Genomic DNA, 13711 nt, shown 5'->3' with positions numbered 1-13711 from the left:
TTGTGAGAGGTGGGTTAGAGTTTAGTTGTGGTTAGAATGTAACTAGTTGTAAGAGGTGGGTTAGGGGTTGGTTGTGGTTAGAATGTAACTAGTTGTGAGAGGTGGGTTAGAGGTTAGTTGTGGTTAGAATGTAACTAGTTATGTGAGGTGGGTTAGAGTTTAGTTGTGGTTAGAATGTAACTAGCTGTGTGTTAGAGGTTAGTTGTGGTTAGAATGTAACTAGTTGTGTGAGCTGGGTTAGAGGTTAGTTGTGGTTAGAATGTAACTAGTTGTGAGAGGTGGGTTAGGGGTTAGTTGTGGTTAGAATGTAACTAGTTGTGGGTTAGAGGTTAGTTGTGGTTAGAATGTAACTTGTTGTGAGAGGTGGGTTAGTTGTGTTTAGAATGTAACTAGTTGTAAGAGGTGGGTTAGGGGTTAGTTGTGGTTAGAATGTAACTAGTTGTGGGTTAGTGGTTAGTTGTGGTTAGAATGTAACTAGTTGTGAGAGGTGGGTTAGTGGTTAGTTGTGGTTAGAATGTAACTAGTTGTGAGAGGTGGGTTAGTGGTTAGTTGTGGTTAGAATGTAACTAGTTGTGGGTTAGAGGTTAGTTGTGGTTAGAATGTAACTAGTTGTGAGAGGTGGGTTAGTGGTTAGTTGTGGTTAGAATGTAACTAGTTGTGTGAGCTGGGTTAGAGGTTAGTTGTGGTTAGAATGTAACTAGTTGTGAGAGGTGGGTTAGGGGTTAGTTGTGGTTAGAATGTAACGAGTTGTGGGTTAGTAGTTAGTTGTGGTTAGAATGTAACTAGTTGTGGGTTAGAGGTTAGTTGTGGTTAGAATGTAACTTGTTGTGAGAGGTGGGTTAGTTGTGTTTAGAATGTAACTAGTTGTAAGAGGTGGGTTAGGGGTTAGTTGTGGTTAGAATGTAACTAGTTGTGGGTTAGTGGTTAGTTGTGGTTAGAATGTAACTAGTTGTGAGAGGTGGGTTAGTGGTTAGTTGTGGTTAGAATGTAACTAGTTGTGAGAGGTGGGTTAGTGGTTAGTTGTGGTTAGAATGTAACTAGTTGTGGGTTAGTGGTTAGTTGTGGTTAGAATGTAACTAGTTGTGAGAGGTGGGTTAGTGGTTAGTTGTGGTTAGAATGTAACTAGTTGTGAGAGGTGGGTTAGTGGTTAGTTGTGGTTAGAATGTAACTAGTTGTGGTTAGTTGTGGTTAGAATGTAACTAGTTGTGTGAGCTGGGTTAGGGGTTAGTTGTGGTTAGAATGTAACTAGTTGTGTGAGGTGGGTTAGGGGTTAGTTGTGGTTAGAATGTAACTAGTTGTGTGAGCTGGGTTAGAGGTTAGTTGTGGTTAGAATGTAACTAGTTGTGAGAGGTGGGTTAGGGGTTAGTTGTGGTTAGAATGTAACTAGTTGTGGGTTAGTGGTTAGTTGTGGTTAGAATGTAACTAGTTGTGTGAGCTGGGTTAGGGGTTAGTTGTGGTTAGAATGTAACTAGTTGTGAGAGGTGGGTTAGAGGTTAGTTGTGATTAGAATGTAACTAGTTGTGAGAGGTGGGTTAGTGGTTAGTTGTGGTTAGAATGTAACTAGTTGTGAGAGGTGGGTTAGGGGTTAGTTGTGGTTAGAATGTAATTAGTTGTGAGAGGTGGGTTAGGGGTTAGTTGTGGTTAGAATGAAACTAGTTGTGGGTTAGTGGTTAGTTGTGATTAGAATGTAACTAGTTGTGTGAGCTGGGTTAGTGGTTATTTGTGGTTATAATTATTATATTTTATTCAAACATGATATCTGTTTGGGCTTCTTTGGGGTAATTTGCAGTGTACAAATTATGTGTAATTCTGTTCCGAACATCCGCGCAAGAAAAAATCGGGCCCGCGGTTGAATCAAGTTGATGTTCCCCGGTTTAGTGTGTGGTGGGATTGAATGTGAGGTTAGAATGTGACTAGTGTGGTGGGATTGAATGTGAGGTTAGAATGTGACTAGTGTGTGGTGGGGTAGAATGTGAGGTTAGAATGTGACTAGTGTGGTGGGATTGAATGTGAGGATAGAATGTGACTAGTGTGTGGTGGGATAGAATGTGAGGTTAGAATGTGACTAGTGTGTGGTGGGATAGAATGTGAGGTTAGAATGTGACTAGTGTGTGGTGGGGTAGAATGTGAGGTTAGAATGTGACTAGTGTGTGGTGGGATAGAATGTGAGGTTAGAATGTGACTAGTGTGTGGTGGGATAGAATGTGAGGTTAGAATGTGACCAGTGTGGTGGGATAGAATGTGAGGTTAGAATGTGACTAGTGTGTGGTGGGGTAGAATGTGAAGTTAGAATGTGACTAGTGTGTGGTGGGATAGAATGTGAGGTTAGAATGTGACCAGTGTGGTGGGATAGAATGTGAGGTTAGAATGTGACTAGTGTGTGGTGGGGTAGAATGTGAGGTTAGAATGTGACTAGTGTGTGGTGGGATAGAATGTGAAGTTAGAATGTGACTAGTGTGTGGTGGGATAGAATGTGAGGTTAGAATGTGACTAGTGTGTGGTGGGATAGAATGTGAGGTTAGAATGTGACCAGTGTGGTGGGATAGAATGTGAGGTTAGAATGTGACTAGTGTGTGGTGGGATAGAATGTGAAGTTAGAATGTGACTAGTGTGTGGTGGGATAGAATGTGAAGTTAGAATGTGACTAGTGTGTGGTGGGATAGAATGTGAAGTTAGAATGTGACTAGTGTGTGGTGGGATAGAATGTGAAGTTAGAATGTGACTAGTGTGTGGTGGGATAGAATGTGAGGATATAATGTGACTAGTGTGTGGTGGGATAGAATGTGAAGTTAGAATGTGACTAGTGTGTGGTGGGATAGAATGTGAAGTTAAAATGTGACTAGTGTGTGGTGGGATAGAATGTGAGGTTAGAATGTGACCAGTGTGTGGTGGGATAGAATGTGACCCGTGTGTGGTGGGATAGAATGTGAGATTAGAATGTGACCAGTGTGTGGTGGGATAGAATGTGACCAGTGTGTGGTGGGATAGAATGTGACCCGTGTGTGGTGGGATAGAATGTGAGGTTAGAATGTGACCAGTGTGTGGTGGGATAGAATGTGAGGTTAGAATGTGACCAGTGTGTGGTGGGATAGAATGTGAGGTTAGAATGTGACTAGTGTGTGGTGGGATAGAATGTGAGGTTAGAATGTGACTAGTGTGTGGTGGGATAGAATGTGAGGTTAGAATGTGACTAGTGTGGTGGGATAGAATGTGAAGTTAGAATGTGACTAGTGTGTGGTGGGATAGAATGTGAGGTTAGAATGTGACTAGTGTGTGGTGGGATAGAATGTGAGATTAGAATGTGACCAGTGTGTGGTGGGATAGAATGTGACCAGTGTGTGGTGGGATAGAATGTGACCCGTGTGTGGTGGGATAGAATGTGAGGTTAGAATGTGACCAGTGTGTGGTGGGATAGAATGTGAGGTTAGAATGTGACCAGTGTGTGGTGGGATAGAATGTGAGGTTAGAATGTGACTAGTGTGTGGTGGGATAGAATGTGAGGTTAGAATGTGACTAGTGTGTGGTGGGATAGAATGTGAGGTTAGAATGTGACTAGTGTGGTGGGATAGAATGTGAAGTTAGAATGTGACTAGTGTGGTGGGATAGAATGTGAAGTTAGAATGTGACTAGTGTGTGGTGGGGTAGAATGTGAAGTTAGAATGTGACTAGTGTGTGGTGGGATAGAATGTGAAGTTAGAATGTGACCAGTGTGTGGTGGGATAGAATGTGAAGTTAGAATGTGACTAGTGTGTGTCTGCTGCGACAGGCTCGTTCTTCACAGGGCAGAGCTCGAAGAACAATGAGGAGATGTCTCTGATCCGCAAGGCCGACCTGGAGAACCACAACAAAGATGGCGGCTTCTGGACCGTCGTCGACGGGAAAGTCTACGACATCAAAGACTTCCAGGCCCAGTCGCTCACTGGGAACAGCATTCTGGGTATGGAACTGTGGAGAAACACTTGACTGTTGTATTGTGGTAGAGGTATTGTGATCGACTTGGGTTATTTTGGAACTGTAGAACAGACATGCATTTTTTATGGTTTTAGAGTTGTCTTTTACCAATCTATTCATTCTATACTTATTTGATTACATAATATTTTGACTGATGTAATTTATTCTTCAGTGTGTATTGTGGTGTAACCTGTCCCCTCCTTTATAGCCCAGTTTACAGGAGAAGACCCTGTTGTTGCGTTGGAAGCAGCCCTGCAGTTTGAGAACACCAGGGTGTCTATGCAGGCTTTCTGTGTTGGACAGTACATAGAGGTGTGTTTTCATCCTTACTTCTTCAGAGCTGTTACACTTCTCACTGTTGTTCTTTTGTCTTTGATTAGTCTTGGAACAGGTTTTTGAATAGTCTTCGAAAAGTCTCAGAATAGTCCCCGAACAGGCGTTGAACATTGAAATAATCTCGGTGCAGTCTCAGAACAGTATTTAAAAAACACTGTATATCCGTTCCCTGTGTCCTCTCTGTTCCCTGTGTCCTCTCTCCGTTCCCTGTGTCCTCTCTCCGTTCCCTGTGTCCTCTCTCCGTTCCCTGTGTCCTCTCTCTGTTCCCTGTGTCCTCTCTCTGTTCCCTGTGTCCTCTCTCTGTTCCCTGTGTCCTCTCTCTGTTCCCTGTGTCCTCTCTCTGTTCCCTGTGTCCTCTCTCCGTTCCCTGTGTCCTCTCTCTGTTCCCTGTGTCCTCTCTCCGTTCCCTGTGTCCTCTCTCTGTTCCCTGTGTCCTCTCTCTGTTCCCTGTGTCCTCTCTCCGTTCCCTGTGTCCTCTCTCTGTTCCCTGTGTCCTCTCTCTGTTCCCTGTGTCCTCTCTCCGTTCCCTGTGTCCTCTCTCTGTTCCCTGTGTCCTCTCTCCGTTCCCTGTGTCCTCTCTCTGTTCCCTGTGTCCTCTCTCTGTTCCCTGTGTCCTCTCTCCGTTCCCTGTGTCCTCTCTCCGTTCCCTGTGTCCTCTCTCCGTTCCCTGTGTCCTCTCTCCGTTCCCTGTGTCCTCTCTCCGTTCCCTGTGTCCTCTCTCCGTTCCCTGTGTCCTCTCTCCGTTCCCTGTGTCCTCTCTCCGTTCCCTGTGTCCTCTCTCCGTTCCCTGTGTCCTCTCTCCGTTCCCTGTGTCCTCTCTCCGTTCCCTGTGTCCTCTCTCCGTTCCCTGTGTCCTCTCTCTGTTCCCTGTGTCCTCCAGCCCAACCAGGAGACAGTGACCACCCCAGACCTGAGCAGCCTGTGCTCCCCCCTCATCGACACAGAGAGGAACCTGGGACTCCTGCTGGGCCTCCACGCCTCTTACCTGGCCAACAGCACCCCCCTGTCACCCATGGAGATAGAATGTGCCAGTGAGTAACCCTGACCTCTGACCTCTAACTCCTGTCTGACCTTGATCTTGCCCCTGACCTGTTGTCCATGTAGATAATGTACTAGTCAGTAACTCTGACCTGTTGTCATGGAGATAATGTGCTAGTCAGTGACCCTGACCTGTTGTCATGGAGATAATGTGCTAGTCAGTAACCCTGACCTGTTGTCATGGAGATAATGTGCTAGTCAGTAACCCTGACCTGTTGTCATGGAGATAATGTGCTAGTCAGTAACCCTGACCTGTTGTCATGGAGATAATGTGCTAGTCAGTGACCCTGACCTGTTGTCATGGAGATAATGTGCTAGTCGGTAACCCTGACCTGTTGTCATGGAGATAATGTGCTAGTCAGTGACCCTGACCTGTTGCCATGTAGATAATGTGCTAGTCAGTAACCCTGACCTGTTGTCATGGAGATAATGTGCTAGTCAGTAACCCTGACCTGTTGCCATGTAGATAATGTGCTAGTCAGTGACCCTGACCTGTTGTCATGGAGATAATGTGCTAGTCAGTAACCCTGACCTGTTGTCATGGAGATAATGTGCTAGTCAGTAACCCTGACCTGTTGTCATGGAGATAATGTGCTAGTCAGTAACCCTGACCTGTTGTCATGGAGATAATGTGCTAGTCAGTACATCAGTCAGTGCATCATCATATTTTTGATGGAACTTGGTGGACAGGTTTCAGATTGTGTTGTTGAACTCACAGGGCTGCTTTCCTGAGCGATTTTTAAATCGAGGCTTAATCTGTCATGCTGTTTGAGATTGATCCATCTGATCGTAACCAGCACGTTATCTCTCTCTCTCATCAGAATGGCTCCAGTCGTCCATCTTCCAAGGTGGTCTGCAGACCAGTCAGATCCACTACAACTACAACGAGGAGAAGGATGAGGACCACTGCTGGTTGCCGGGAACACCAGATAAGATGTACTCCCGCTGGCTCACCCTCAGCGACCATGCCCAGCCCTTCTTACAGGCTATCGCTGACAACACCACTCAGGACCACACTGTGAAGGTTAGGGGCCGAGGGGTTAGGGGCCGAGGGGTTAGGGGCCGAGGGGTTAGGGGCCGAGGGGTTAGGGGCCGAGGGGTTAGGGGCCGAGGGGTTAGGGGCCGATGGGTTAGGGGCCATGGGGTTAGGGGCCATGGGGTTAGGGGCCATGGGGTTAGGGGCCGAGGGGTTAGGGGCCATGGGGTTAGGGGCCGAGGGGTTAGGGGCCGAGGGGTTAGGGGCCATGGGGTTAGGGGCCGAGGGGTTAGGGGCCGAGGGGTTAGGGGCCGAGGGGTTAGGGGCCATGGGGTTAGGGGCCGATGGGTTAGGGGCCGAGGGGTTAGGGGCCATGGGGTTAGGGGCCATGGGGTTAGGGGCCGAGGGGTTAGGGGCCGTGGGGTTAGGGGCCGAGGGGTTAGGGGCCATGGGGTTAGGGGCCGATGGGTTAGGGGCCGAGGGGTTAGGGGCCATGGGGTTAGGGGCCGAGGGGTTAGGGGCCGAGGGGTTAGGGGCCATGGGGTTAGGGGCCGATGGGTTAGGGGCCGAGGGGTTAGGGGCCGAGGGGTTAGGGGCCATGGGGTTAGGGGCCATGGGGTTAGGGGCCATGGGGTTAGGGGCCGAGGGGTTAGGGGCCGAGGGGTTAGGGGCCGAGGGGTTAGGGGCCGAGGAAGGCAGGTTTAGGGTAATAGTCCTACATTTCAAATTGGTATTTCGAGCTGTGACTATATTTAATATATGTAATTTATCCGTAGCTATCTGAAACACTGGTTACACCCTATCCTATGTTTCCATGTCCTTGGAGCCGGACAGTCCCGTGTGTGTGTGTGTGCGTGCCACCTGTCTACCTACAGCGTCTTGGTGTTTTTCTGTTGCAGGACTTCCTGTGCCAAATGGAGCGGTGCTGTAAACAGTACCACCTCATCACGCCCATCACCTTCCCCCTGGAGCACCCTGTGGAGGAAGTAGGCCGTCTGCTTCTCTGCTGCCTGCTCAAACACCAGGACCTCGGTAACCTAGCAACCACACTGTTACTTTGTGTGTTAGTTACTGGTGTGTGTTGTGTGTGTGTAGTAACAGAGGGATGGGGTCATACAGAGGGTAGGGGTCATACTGTCTATGTAGTAACAGAGGGCTTTTTAGAAGTTCTCTAGTTTATCAAGTGATTTGATTGGTCACTGGGTGATTGACGGCAGCGTCTGGCCCTCTCATAGGTCACATCGCCCTTTCCCTCGTCAACCAATGTGCCTTGGGCGTGGAGCAGGGGAAGCAGAGGTCCCTGCCCAGATCTGTGATTGACGTGTGTCGCATGGTGTACCAGGCTAAGTGCTCTTTAATCAAGGTATACTTCATACCTGCCTATCATTTCATCCTAAATAGAAAAAGTCATTCCATGTTATTCTGTAGCCTGGTCCCAGGTCTGTTTGTGCTGTATAGCCAACTCTTATCATAGAAGTTGCCTTTACAGCAGTAACAGATCTGGGACCAGTCTAGTGATTGTAGGTCCTGGGTTTGGTATTTGGGGATAGATACAGTGTCTTTCTCTCTCTCCTCGTTGTTCCAGACCCACCAGGAGCAGGGTCGTAGTTATAAGGAGGTCTGTGCTCCTGTCATCGAGAGGCTGCGCTTCCTGTTCAACGAGCTGCGTCCTGCCGTGAGCAGCGACCTCTCCATCGTGTCCAAGCTGAAGCTGCTCAGCGCCCAGCCGCGCTGGAAGAGGATCACACAGAAGCTCATCAGAGACTGCAGGAAGAAGAGAGGTAGTTACTGGCCTCAGAAGGGTTATTAATGGCACCCGTTGTGTCATTGTGACGGCCGAGATGACCAAAACATCAATCATTTGTTTTACTTGGAGCGAGACCTGCGCCTGTTTCTCCCCCATGTCATTAATGTAAAGGGTTAGGCTGGTATGGTGTGTGTCTAATGTGTTGATTTTCTATGTCTGCTGTTGAAGTGCCTAAGAAGTCTGAGTCGGCAGACGTAGTAGAGGAGCCGAAACTTGAGAATGAAGGGACCAATGAGGAGGAGCTCTGTGTCCCCATAAGCCCCGCCCCCACAGACAGAAAACCACCCACCAACAAGACACCCAAGGTGCCTCTCTCTCCCTCTCTGTCTTTCCTCTCTGTCTTTCCTCTCTGTCTTTCCTCTCTGTCTTTCCTCTCTGTCTTTCCTCTCTCTCTTTCCTCTCTCTCTTTCCTCTCTCTCTCCTTCCTCTCTCTCTCCTTCTGCTCTCTCTCGCTCTCTCTCCTTCTGCTCTCTCTCTCTCTCTCTCCTTCTGCTCTCTTTCTCGCTCTCTCTCCTTCTGCTCTCTCTCTCTCTCTCTCTCCTTGCCCTCTCTCTTTCCTCTCTCTCTCTTTCCTCTCTCTCTCTTTCCTCTCTCTCCTTCCTCTCTCTCTCCTTCCTCTCTCTCTCCTTCCTCTCTCTCTCCTTCTGCTCTCTCTCTCGCTCTCTCTCCTTGCTCTCTCTCTCTCTCCTTGCTCTCTGTCTTTCCTCTCTGTCTTTCCTCTCTCTCTTTCCTCTCTCTCTTTCCTCTCTCTCTCCTTCCTCTCTCTCTCCTTCTGCTCTCTCTCGCTCTCTCTCCTTCTGCTCTCTCTCTCTCTCTCTCTCTCTCCTTCTGCTCTCTTTCTCGCTCTCTCTCCTTCTGCTCTCTCTCTCTCTCTCTCTCTCTCTCTCTCCTTGCCCTCTCTCTTTCCTCTCTCTCTCTTTCCTCTCTCTCTCTTTCCTCTCTCTCCTTCCTCTCTCTCTCCTTCCTCTCTCTCTCCTTCCTCTCTCTCGCTCTCTCTCACTCTCTCTCTCCTTCTGCTGTTTCTAAAGTCATGCCCCTCTATCCCAGTCCTCTCCTTCATCCTGAATAGTGTGATCTGCCATGTCAGTTGTATTGCTGTGTGTTGTCTAGCAGCAGGATAGGCTGGCTCCTCTCCTCAACACGGTCGCTCACGTCCAGAAGTTTAAGTGGCTGAAGCACAGTGTCCAGGGAGTCTTCTCTACTTCCAGCCTCATGGGGACCATCGTAGAGTTCGCTCTGAAGGAGGAACCACTCGACGTGGAGAAGATGAGGAAGTGTCTTCTCAAACAGGTGCAGAATGGGACACGGACATTACCATTCAAGTACATTTTGTTTTTGTGCTGGGTGGACCAGCGGTCAGAATTCTATTTCTGTAGGTCCGTATCAGACAGGGGGGAAGAACACGGTTATTTAGGGCAAATTAATGTCTACCTGTGAAGGTGGAGGGACAGGGAAGACCATTCTGGGTGAATATTAAAGGGACATTACACTCCCAAATCTAATTTCGCAAATATCAAATGTTGATTTATGTCCAATTGAATCCATATCCCTGTCATCAATTGTTCAAAGGGGAGAGAAGTGATTATGATGAGGTAGCAGGATAGTGAATAAGATGAGGTAGCAGGATTATGAATGAAATGAGGTAGCAGGACTATGAATGAAATGAGGTAGCAGGACTATGAATGAAATGAGGTAGCAGGATTATGAATGAAATGAGGTAGCAGGACTATGAATGAAATGAGGTAGCAGGACTATGAATGAAATGAGGTAGCAGGACTATGAATGAAATGAGGTAGCAGGACTATGAATGAAATGAGGTAGCAGGACTATGAATGAAATGAGGTAGCAGGATTATGAATGAAATGAGGTAGCAGGACTATGAATGAAATGAGGTAGCAGGATTATGAATGAAATGAGGTAGCAGGATTATGAATGAAATGAGGTAGCAGGACTATGAATGAAATGAGGTAGCAGGATTATGAATAAGATGAGGTAGCAGGATTATGAATGAAATGAGGTAGCAGGACTATGAATGAAATGAGGTAGCAGGACTATGAATGAAAGGAGGTAGCAGGACTATGAATGAAATGAGGTAGCAGGACTATGAATGAAATGAGGTAGCAGGACTATGAAAGAAATGAGGTAGCAGGACTATGAATGAAATGAGGTAGCAGGATTATGAATGAAATGAGGTAGCAGGACTATGAAAGAAATGAGGTAGCAGGACTATGAATGAAATGAGGTAGCAGGACTATGAATGAAATGAGGTAGCAGGATTATGAATTAAATGAGGTAGCAGGATTATGAATTAAATGAGGTAGCAGGACTATGAATGAAATGAGGTAGCAGGACTATGAATGAAATGAGGTAGCAGGATTAGGAATGAAATGAGGTAGCAGGATTATGAATGAAATGAGGTAGCAGGATTATGAATGAAATGAGGTAGCAGGATTATGAATGAAATGAGGTAGCAGGATTATGAATGGAATGAGGTAGCAGGATTATGAATGAAATGAGGTAGCAGGATTGTGAGTGAAATGAGGTAGCAGGATTGTGAGTGAAATGAGGTAGCAGGATAGTGAGGAAGATGAGGTAGCAGTATAGTGAGGAAGATGAGGTAGCAGTATAGTGAGGAAGATGAGGTAGCAGGATTGTGAGTGAAATGAGGTAGCAGGATAGTGAGGAAGATGAGGTAGCAGGATTATGAAAGAAAAGAGGTAGCAGGATTATGAATGAAGAGGTAGCAGGACTGAATTAAATGAGGTAGCAGGACTGAATGAAATGAGGTAGCAGGATTATGAATGAAATGAGGTAGCAGGATTATGAATGAAATGAGGTAGCAGGATTATGAATAAAATGAGGTAGCAGGATTATGATTGAAATGAGGTAGCAGGATTATGATTGAAATGAGGTAGCAGGATTATGAAAGAAATGAGGTAGCAGGACTGAATTAAATGAGGTAGCAGGATTATGAATGAGATGAGGTAGCAGGATTATGAATGAAATGAGGTAGCAGGATTATGAATGAAATGAGGTAGCAGGATTATGAATGAAATGAGGTAGCAGGATTATGAATGAAATGAGGTAGCAGGATTATGAATGAAATGAGGTAGCAGGATTGTGAGTGAAATGAGGTAGCAGGATAGTGAGGAAGATGAGGTAGCAGGATAGTGAGGAAGATGAGGTAGCAGGATAGTGAGGAAGATGAGGTAGCAGGATAGTGAGGAAGATGAGGTAGCAGGATGGTGAGAAAGATGAGGTAGCAGGATGGTGAGTGAAATGAGGTAGCAGGATGGTGAGGAAGATGAGGTAGCAGGATGGTGAGAAAGATGAGGTAGCAGGATGGTGAGGAAGATGAGGTAGCAGGATGGTGAGGAAGATGAGGTAGCAGGATAGTGAGGAAAGATGTGGTAGCCGGATGGTGAGGAAGATGAGGAAGCAGGATTATGAATGAAATGAGGAAGCAGAGGTTTGGCTGGAGGTTTAGGGTTAGTTGCTTTGGTGTGTCTAATGTTGATATTATATTCTCCAGTTGGAGCGTGCTGAGGTTCGGCTGGAGGGCATTGACACCATGCTGAAGCTGGCCTCTAAGAGCTTCTTGCTGCCCTCTGTCCAGTATGCCATGCTGTGTGGCTGGCAGAGGGTCATACCTGAGGGGACCAACATCGGGTACATGCCACTGGCTTTACAGTTGTTTCTGAGTTGGAAAGGATGTCTGTTGAGGAGTTTACCATGTCTCATGGCAGCTGTGGAACTTGTCTGATTTAATGCATGTTTAGTTGTGTATATGTGTGTGTTAGTTACTGATGTGTGTGTGTTACTGGTGTGTGTGTGTGTGTGTTAGTTACTGGTGTGTGTTAGTTACTGGTGTGTGTGTGTGTGTTAGTTACTGGTGTGTGTTAGTTACTGGTGTGTGTGTGTGTGTGTGTTAGTTACTGGTGTGTGTGTGTGTGTGTGTGTTAGTTACTGGTGTGTGTGTGTTAGTTACTGGTGTGTGTGTGTTAGTTACTGGTGTGTGTGTGTGTGTTAGTTGCTGGTGTGTGTGTGTTAGTTACTGGTGTGTGTGTGTGTTAGTTACTGTGTGTTGTGTGTGTTAGTTACTGGTGTGTGCGTGTTAGTTACTGTGTGTTGTGTACCTCAGGGAGCCGCTGTCTGACTGTCTGAAAGACGTTGGTCTGATCCCTCCCTTCAACCGCATGCTGTTAGAGGTCACCTTCGGGAAGCTCTACTCCTGGTCCATCCAGAACCTACGCAACATCCTGCTGGAGGCCAGCGGCAGCTTTAATCAACTGGGTGAGCTAACATGGCTCCACGTAGCCTTTAGTAGAGGTTACTAACATGGCTCCACGTAGCCTTTAGTAGAGGCTACTAACATGGCTCCACGTAGCCTTTAGTAGAGGCTACTAACACGGCTCCACGTAGCCTTTAGTAGAGGCTACTAACATGGCTCCACGTAGTCTTTAGTAGAGACTACTAACACAGCTCCACGTAGCCTTTAGTAGAGGTTACTAACATGGCTCCACGTATCCTTTAGTAGAGGCTACTAACATGGCTCCACGTAGCCTTTAGTAGAGGCTACTAACATGGCTCCACGTAGCCTTTAGTAGAGGCTACTAACATGGCTCCACGTAGCCTTTAGTAGAGGTTACTAACATGGCTCCACGTAGCCTTTAGTAGAGACTACTAACATGGCTCCACGTAGCCTTTAGTAGAGGCTACTAACATGGCTCCACGTAGCCTTTAGTAGAGACTACTAACATGGCTCCACGTAGCCTTTAGTAGAGGCTACTAACATGGCTCCACGTAGTCTTTAGTAGAGACTACTAACACAGCTCCACGTAGCCTTTAGTAGAGGTTACTAACATGGCTCCACGTAGTCTTTAGTAGAGACTACTAACACAGCTCCACGTAGCCTTTAGTAGAGGCTACTAACACGGCTCCACGTAGCCTTTAGTAGAGACAATGAACATGGCTCTACGTAGCCTTTAGTAGAGGCTACTAACATGGCTCCACGTAGCCTTTAGTAGAGGCTACTAACATGGCTCCACGTAGCCTTTAGTAGAGGCTACTAACATGGCTCCACGTAGCCTTTAATAGAGGCTACTAACACTGCTCCACGTAGCCTTTAGTAGAGGCTACTAACACGGCTCCACGTAGCCTTTAGTAGAGGCTACTAACACGGCTCCACGTAGCCTTTAATAGAGGCTACTAACATGGCTCCACGTAGCCTTTAGTAGAGGCTACTAACATGGCTCCACGTAGCCTTTAGTAGAGGCTACTAACATGGCTCCACGTAGCCTTTAATAGAGGCTACTAACATGGCTCCACGTAGCCTTTAATAGAGGCTACTAACATGGCTCCACGTAGCCTTTAGTAGAGGCTACTAACATGGCTCCACGTAGCCTTTAGTAGAGGCTACTAACATGGCTCCACGTAGCCTTTAGTAGAGGCTACTAACATGGCTCCACGTAGCCTTTAGTAGAGGTTACTAACATGGCTCCACGTAGCCTTTAATAGAGGCTACTAACATGGCTCCACGTAGCCTTTAGTAGAGGCTACTAACATGGCTCCACGTAGCCTTTAGTAGAGGCTACTAACACTGC

At 47.0% G+C, this 13711-nt stretch overlaps 1 protein-coding gene across 23 annotated transcripts in view; it reads left to right on the top strand.

Moving 5' to 3' along the window:
• The window catches only part of herc2 (HECT and RLD domain containing E3 ubiquitin protein ligase 2), a 228445-nt gene that overhangs the window by 64250 nt on the left and 150484 nt on the right, over positions 1-13711 (top strand). For 17 of the 23 annotated variants that reach the window (XM_090236515.1, XM_090236512.1, XM_090236506.1 and 14 more), the window contains 11 exons: positions 3767-3937; positions 4160-4263; positions 5168-5318; positions 6147-6349; positions 7201-7333; positions 7537-7664; positions 7887-8082; positions 8277-8413; positions 9219-9398; positions 11641-11777; positions 12250-12401. In XM_090236515.1, coding sequence (XP_090092641.1) covers positions 3767-3937; positions 4160-4263; positions 5168-5318; positions 6147-6349; positions 7201-7333; positions 7537-7664; positions 7887-8082; positions 8277-8413; positions 9219-9398; positions 11641-11777; positions 12250-12401 — 1692 coding nt within the window. The remainder of the gene's footprint in view (positions 1-3766; positions 3938-4159; positions 4264-5167; positions 5319-6146; positions 6350-7200; positions 7334-7536; positions 7665-7886; positions 8083-8276; positions 8414-9218; positions 9399-11640; positions 11778-12249; positions 12402-13711) is intronic. The other 6 variants (XM_090236518.1, XM_090236516.1, XM_090236507.1 and 3 more) reach the window with 1 other exon arrangement.

Source organism: Oncorhynchus mykiss, chromosome 5, assembly GCF_057628025.1.
Source record: "Oncorhynchus mykiss isolate SJ-2025 chromosome 5, ASM5762802v1, whole genome shotgun sequence".
NCBI lineage: Eukaryota > Metazoa > Chordata > Actinopteri > Salmoniformes > Salmonidae > Oncorhynchus > Oncorhynchus mykiss.
The sequence above is the reverse complement of the archived record's forward strand: the minus strand, read 5'-3'. Positions and strand labels throughout refer to the sequence as shown.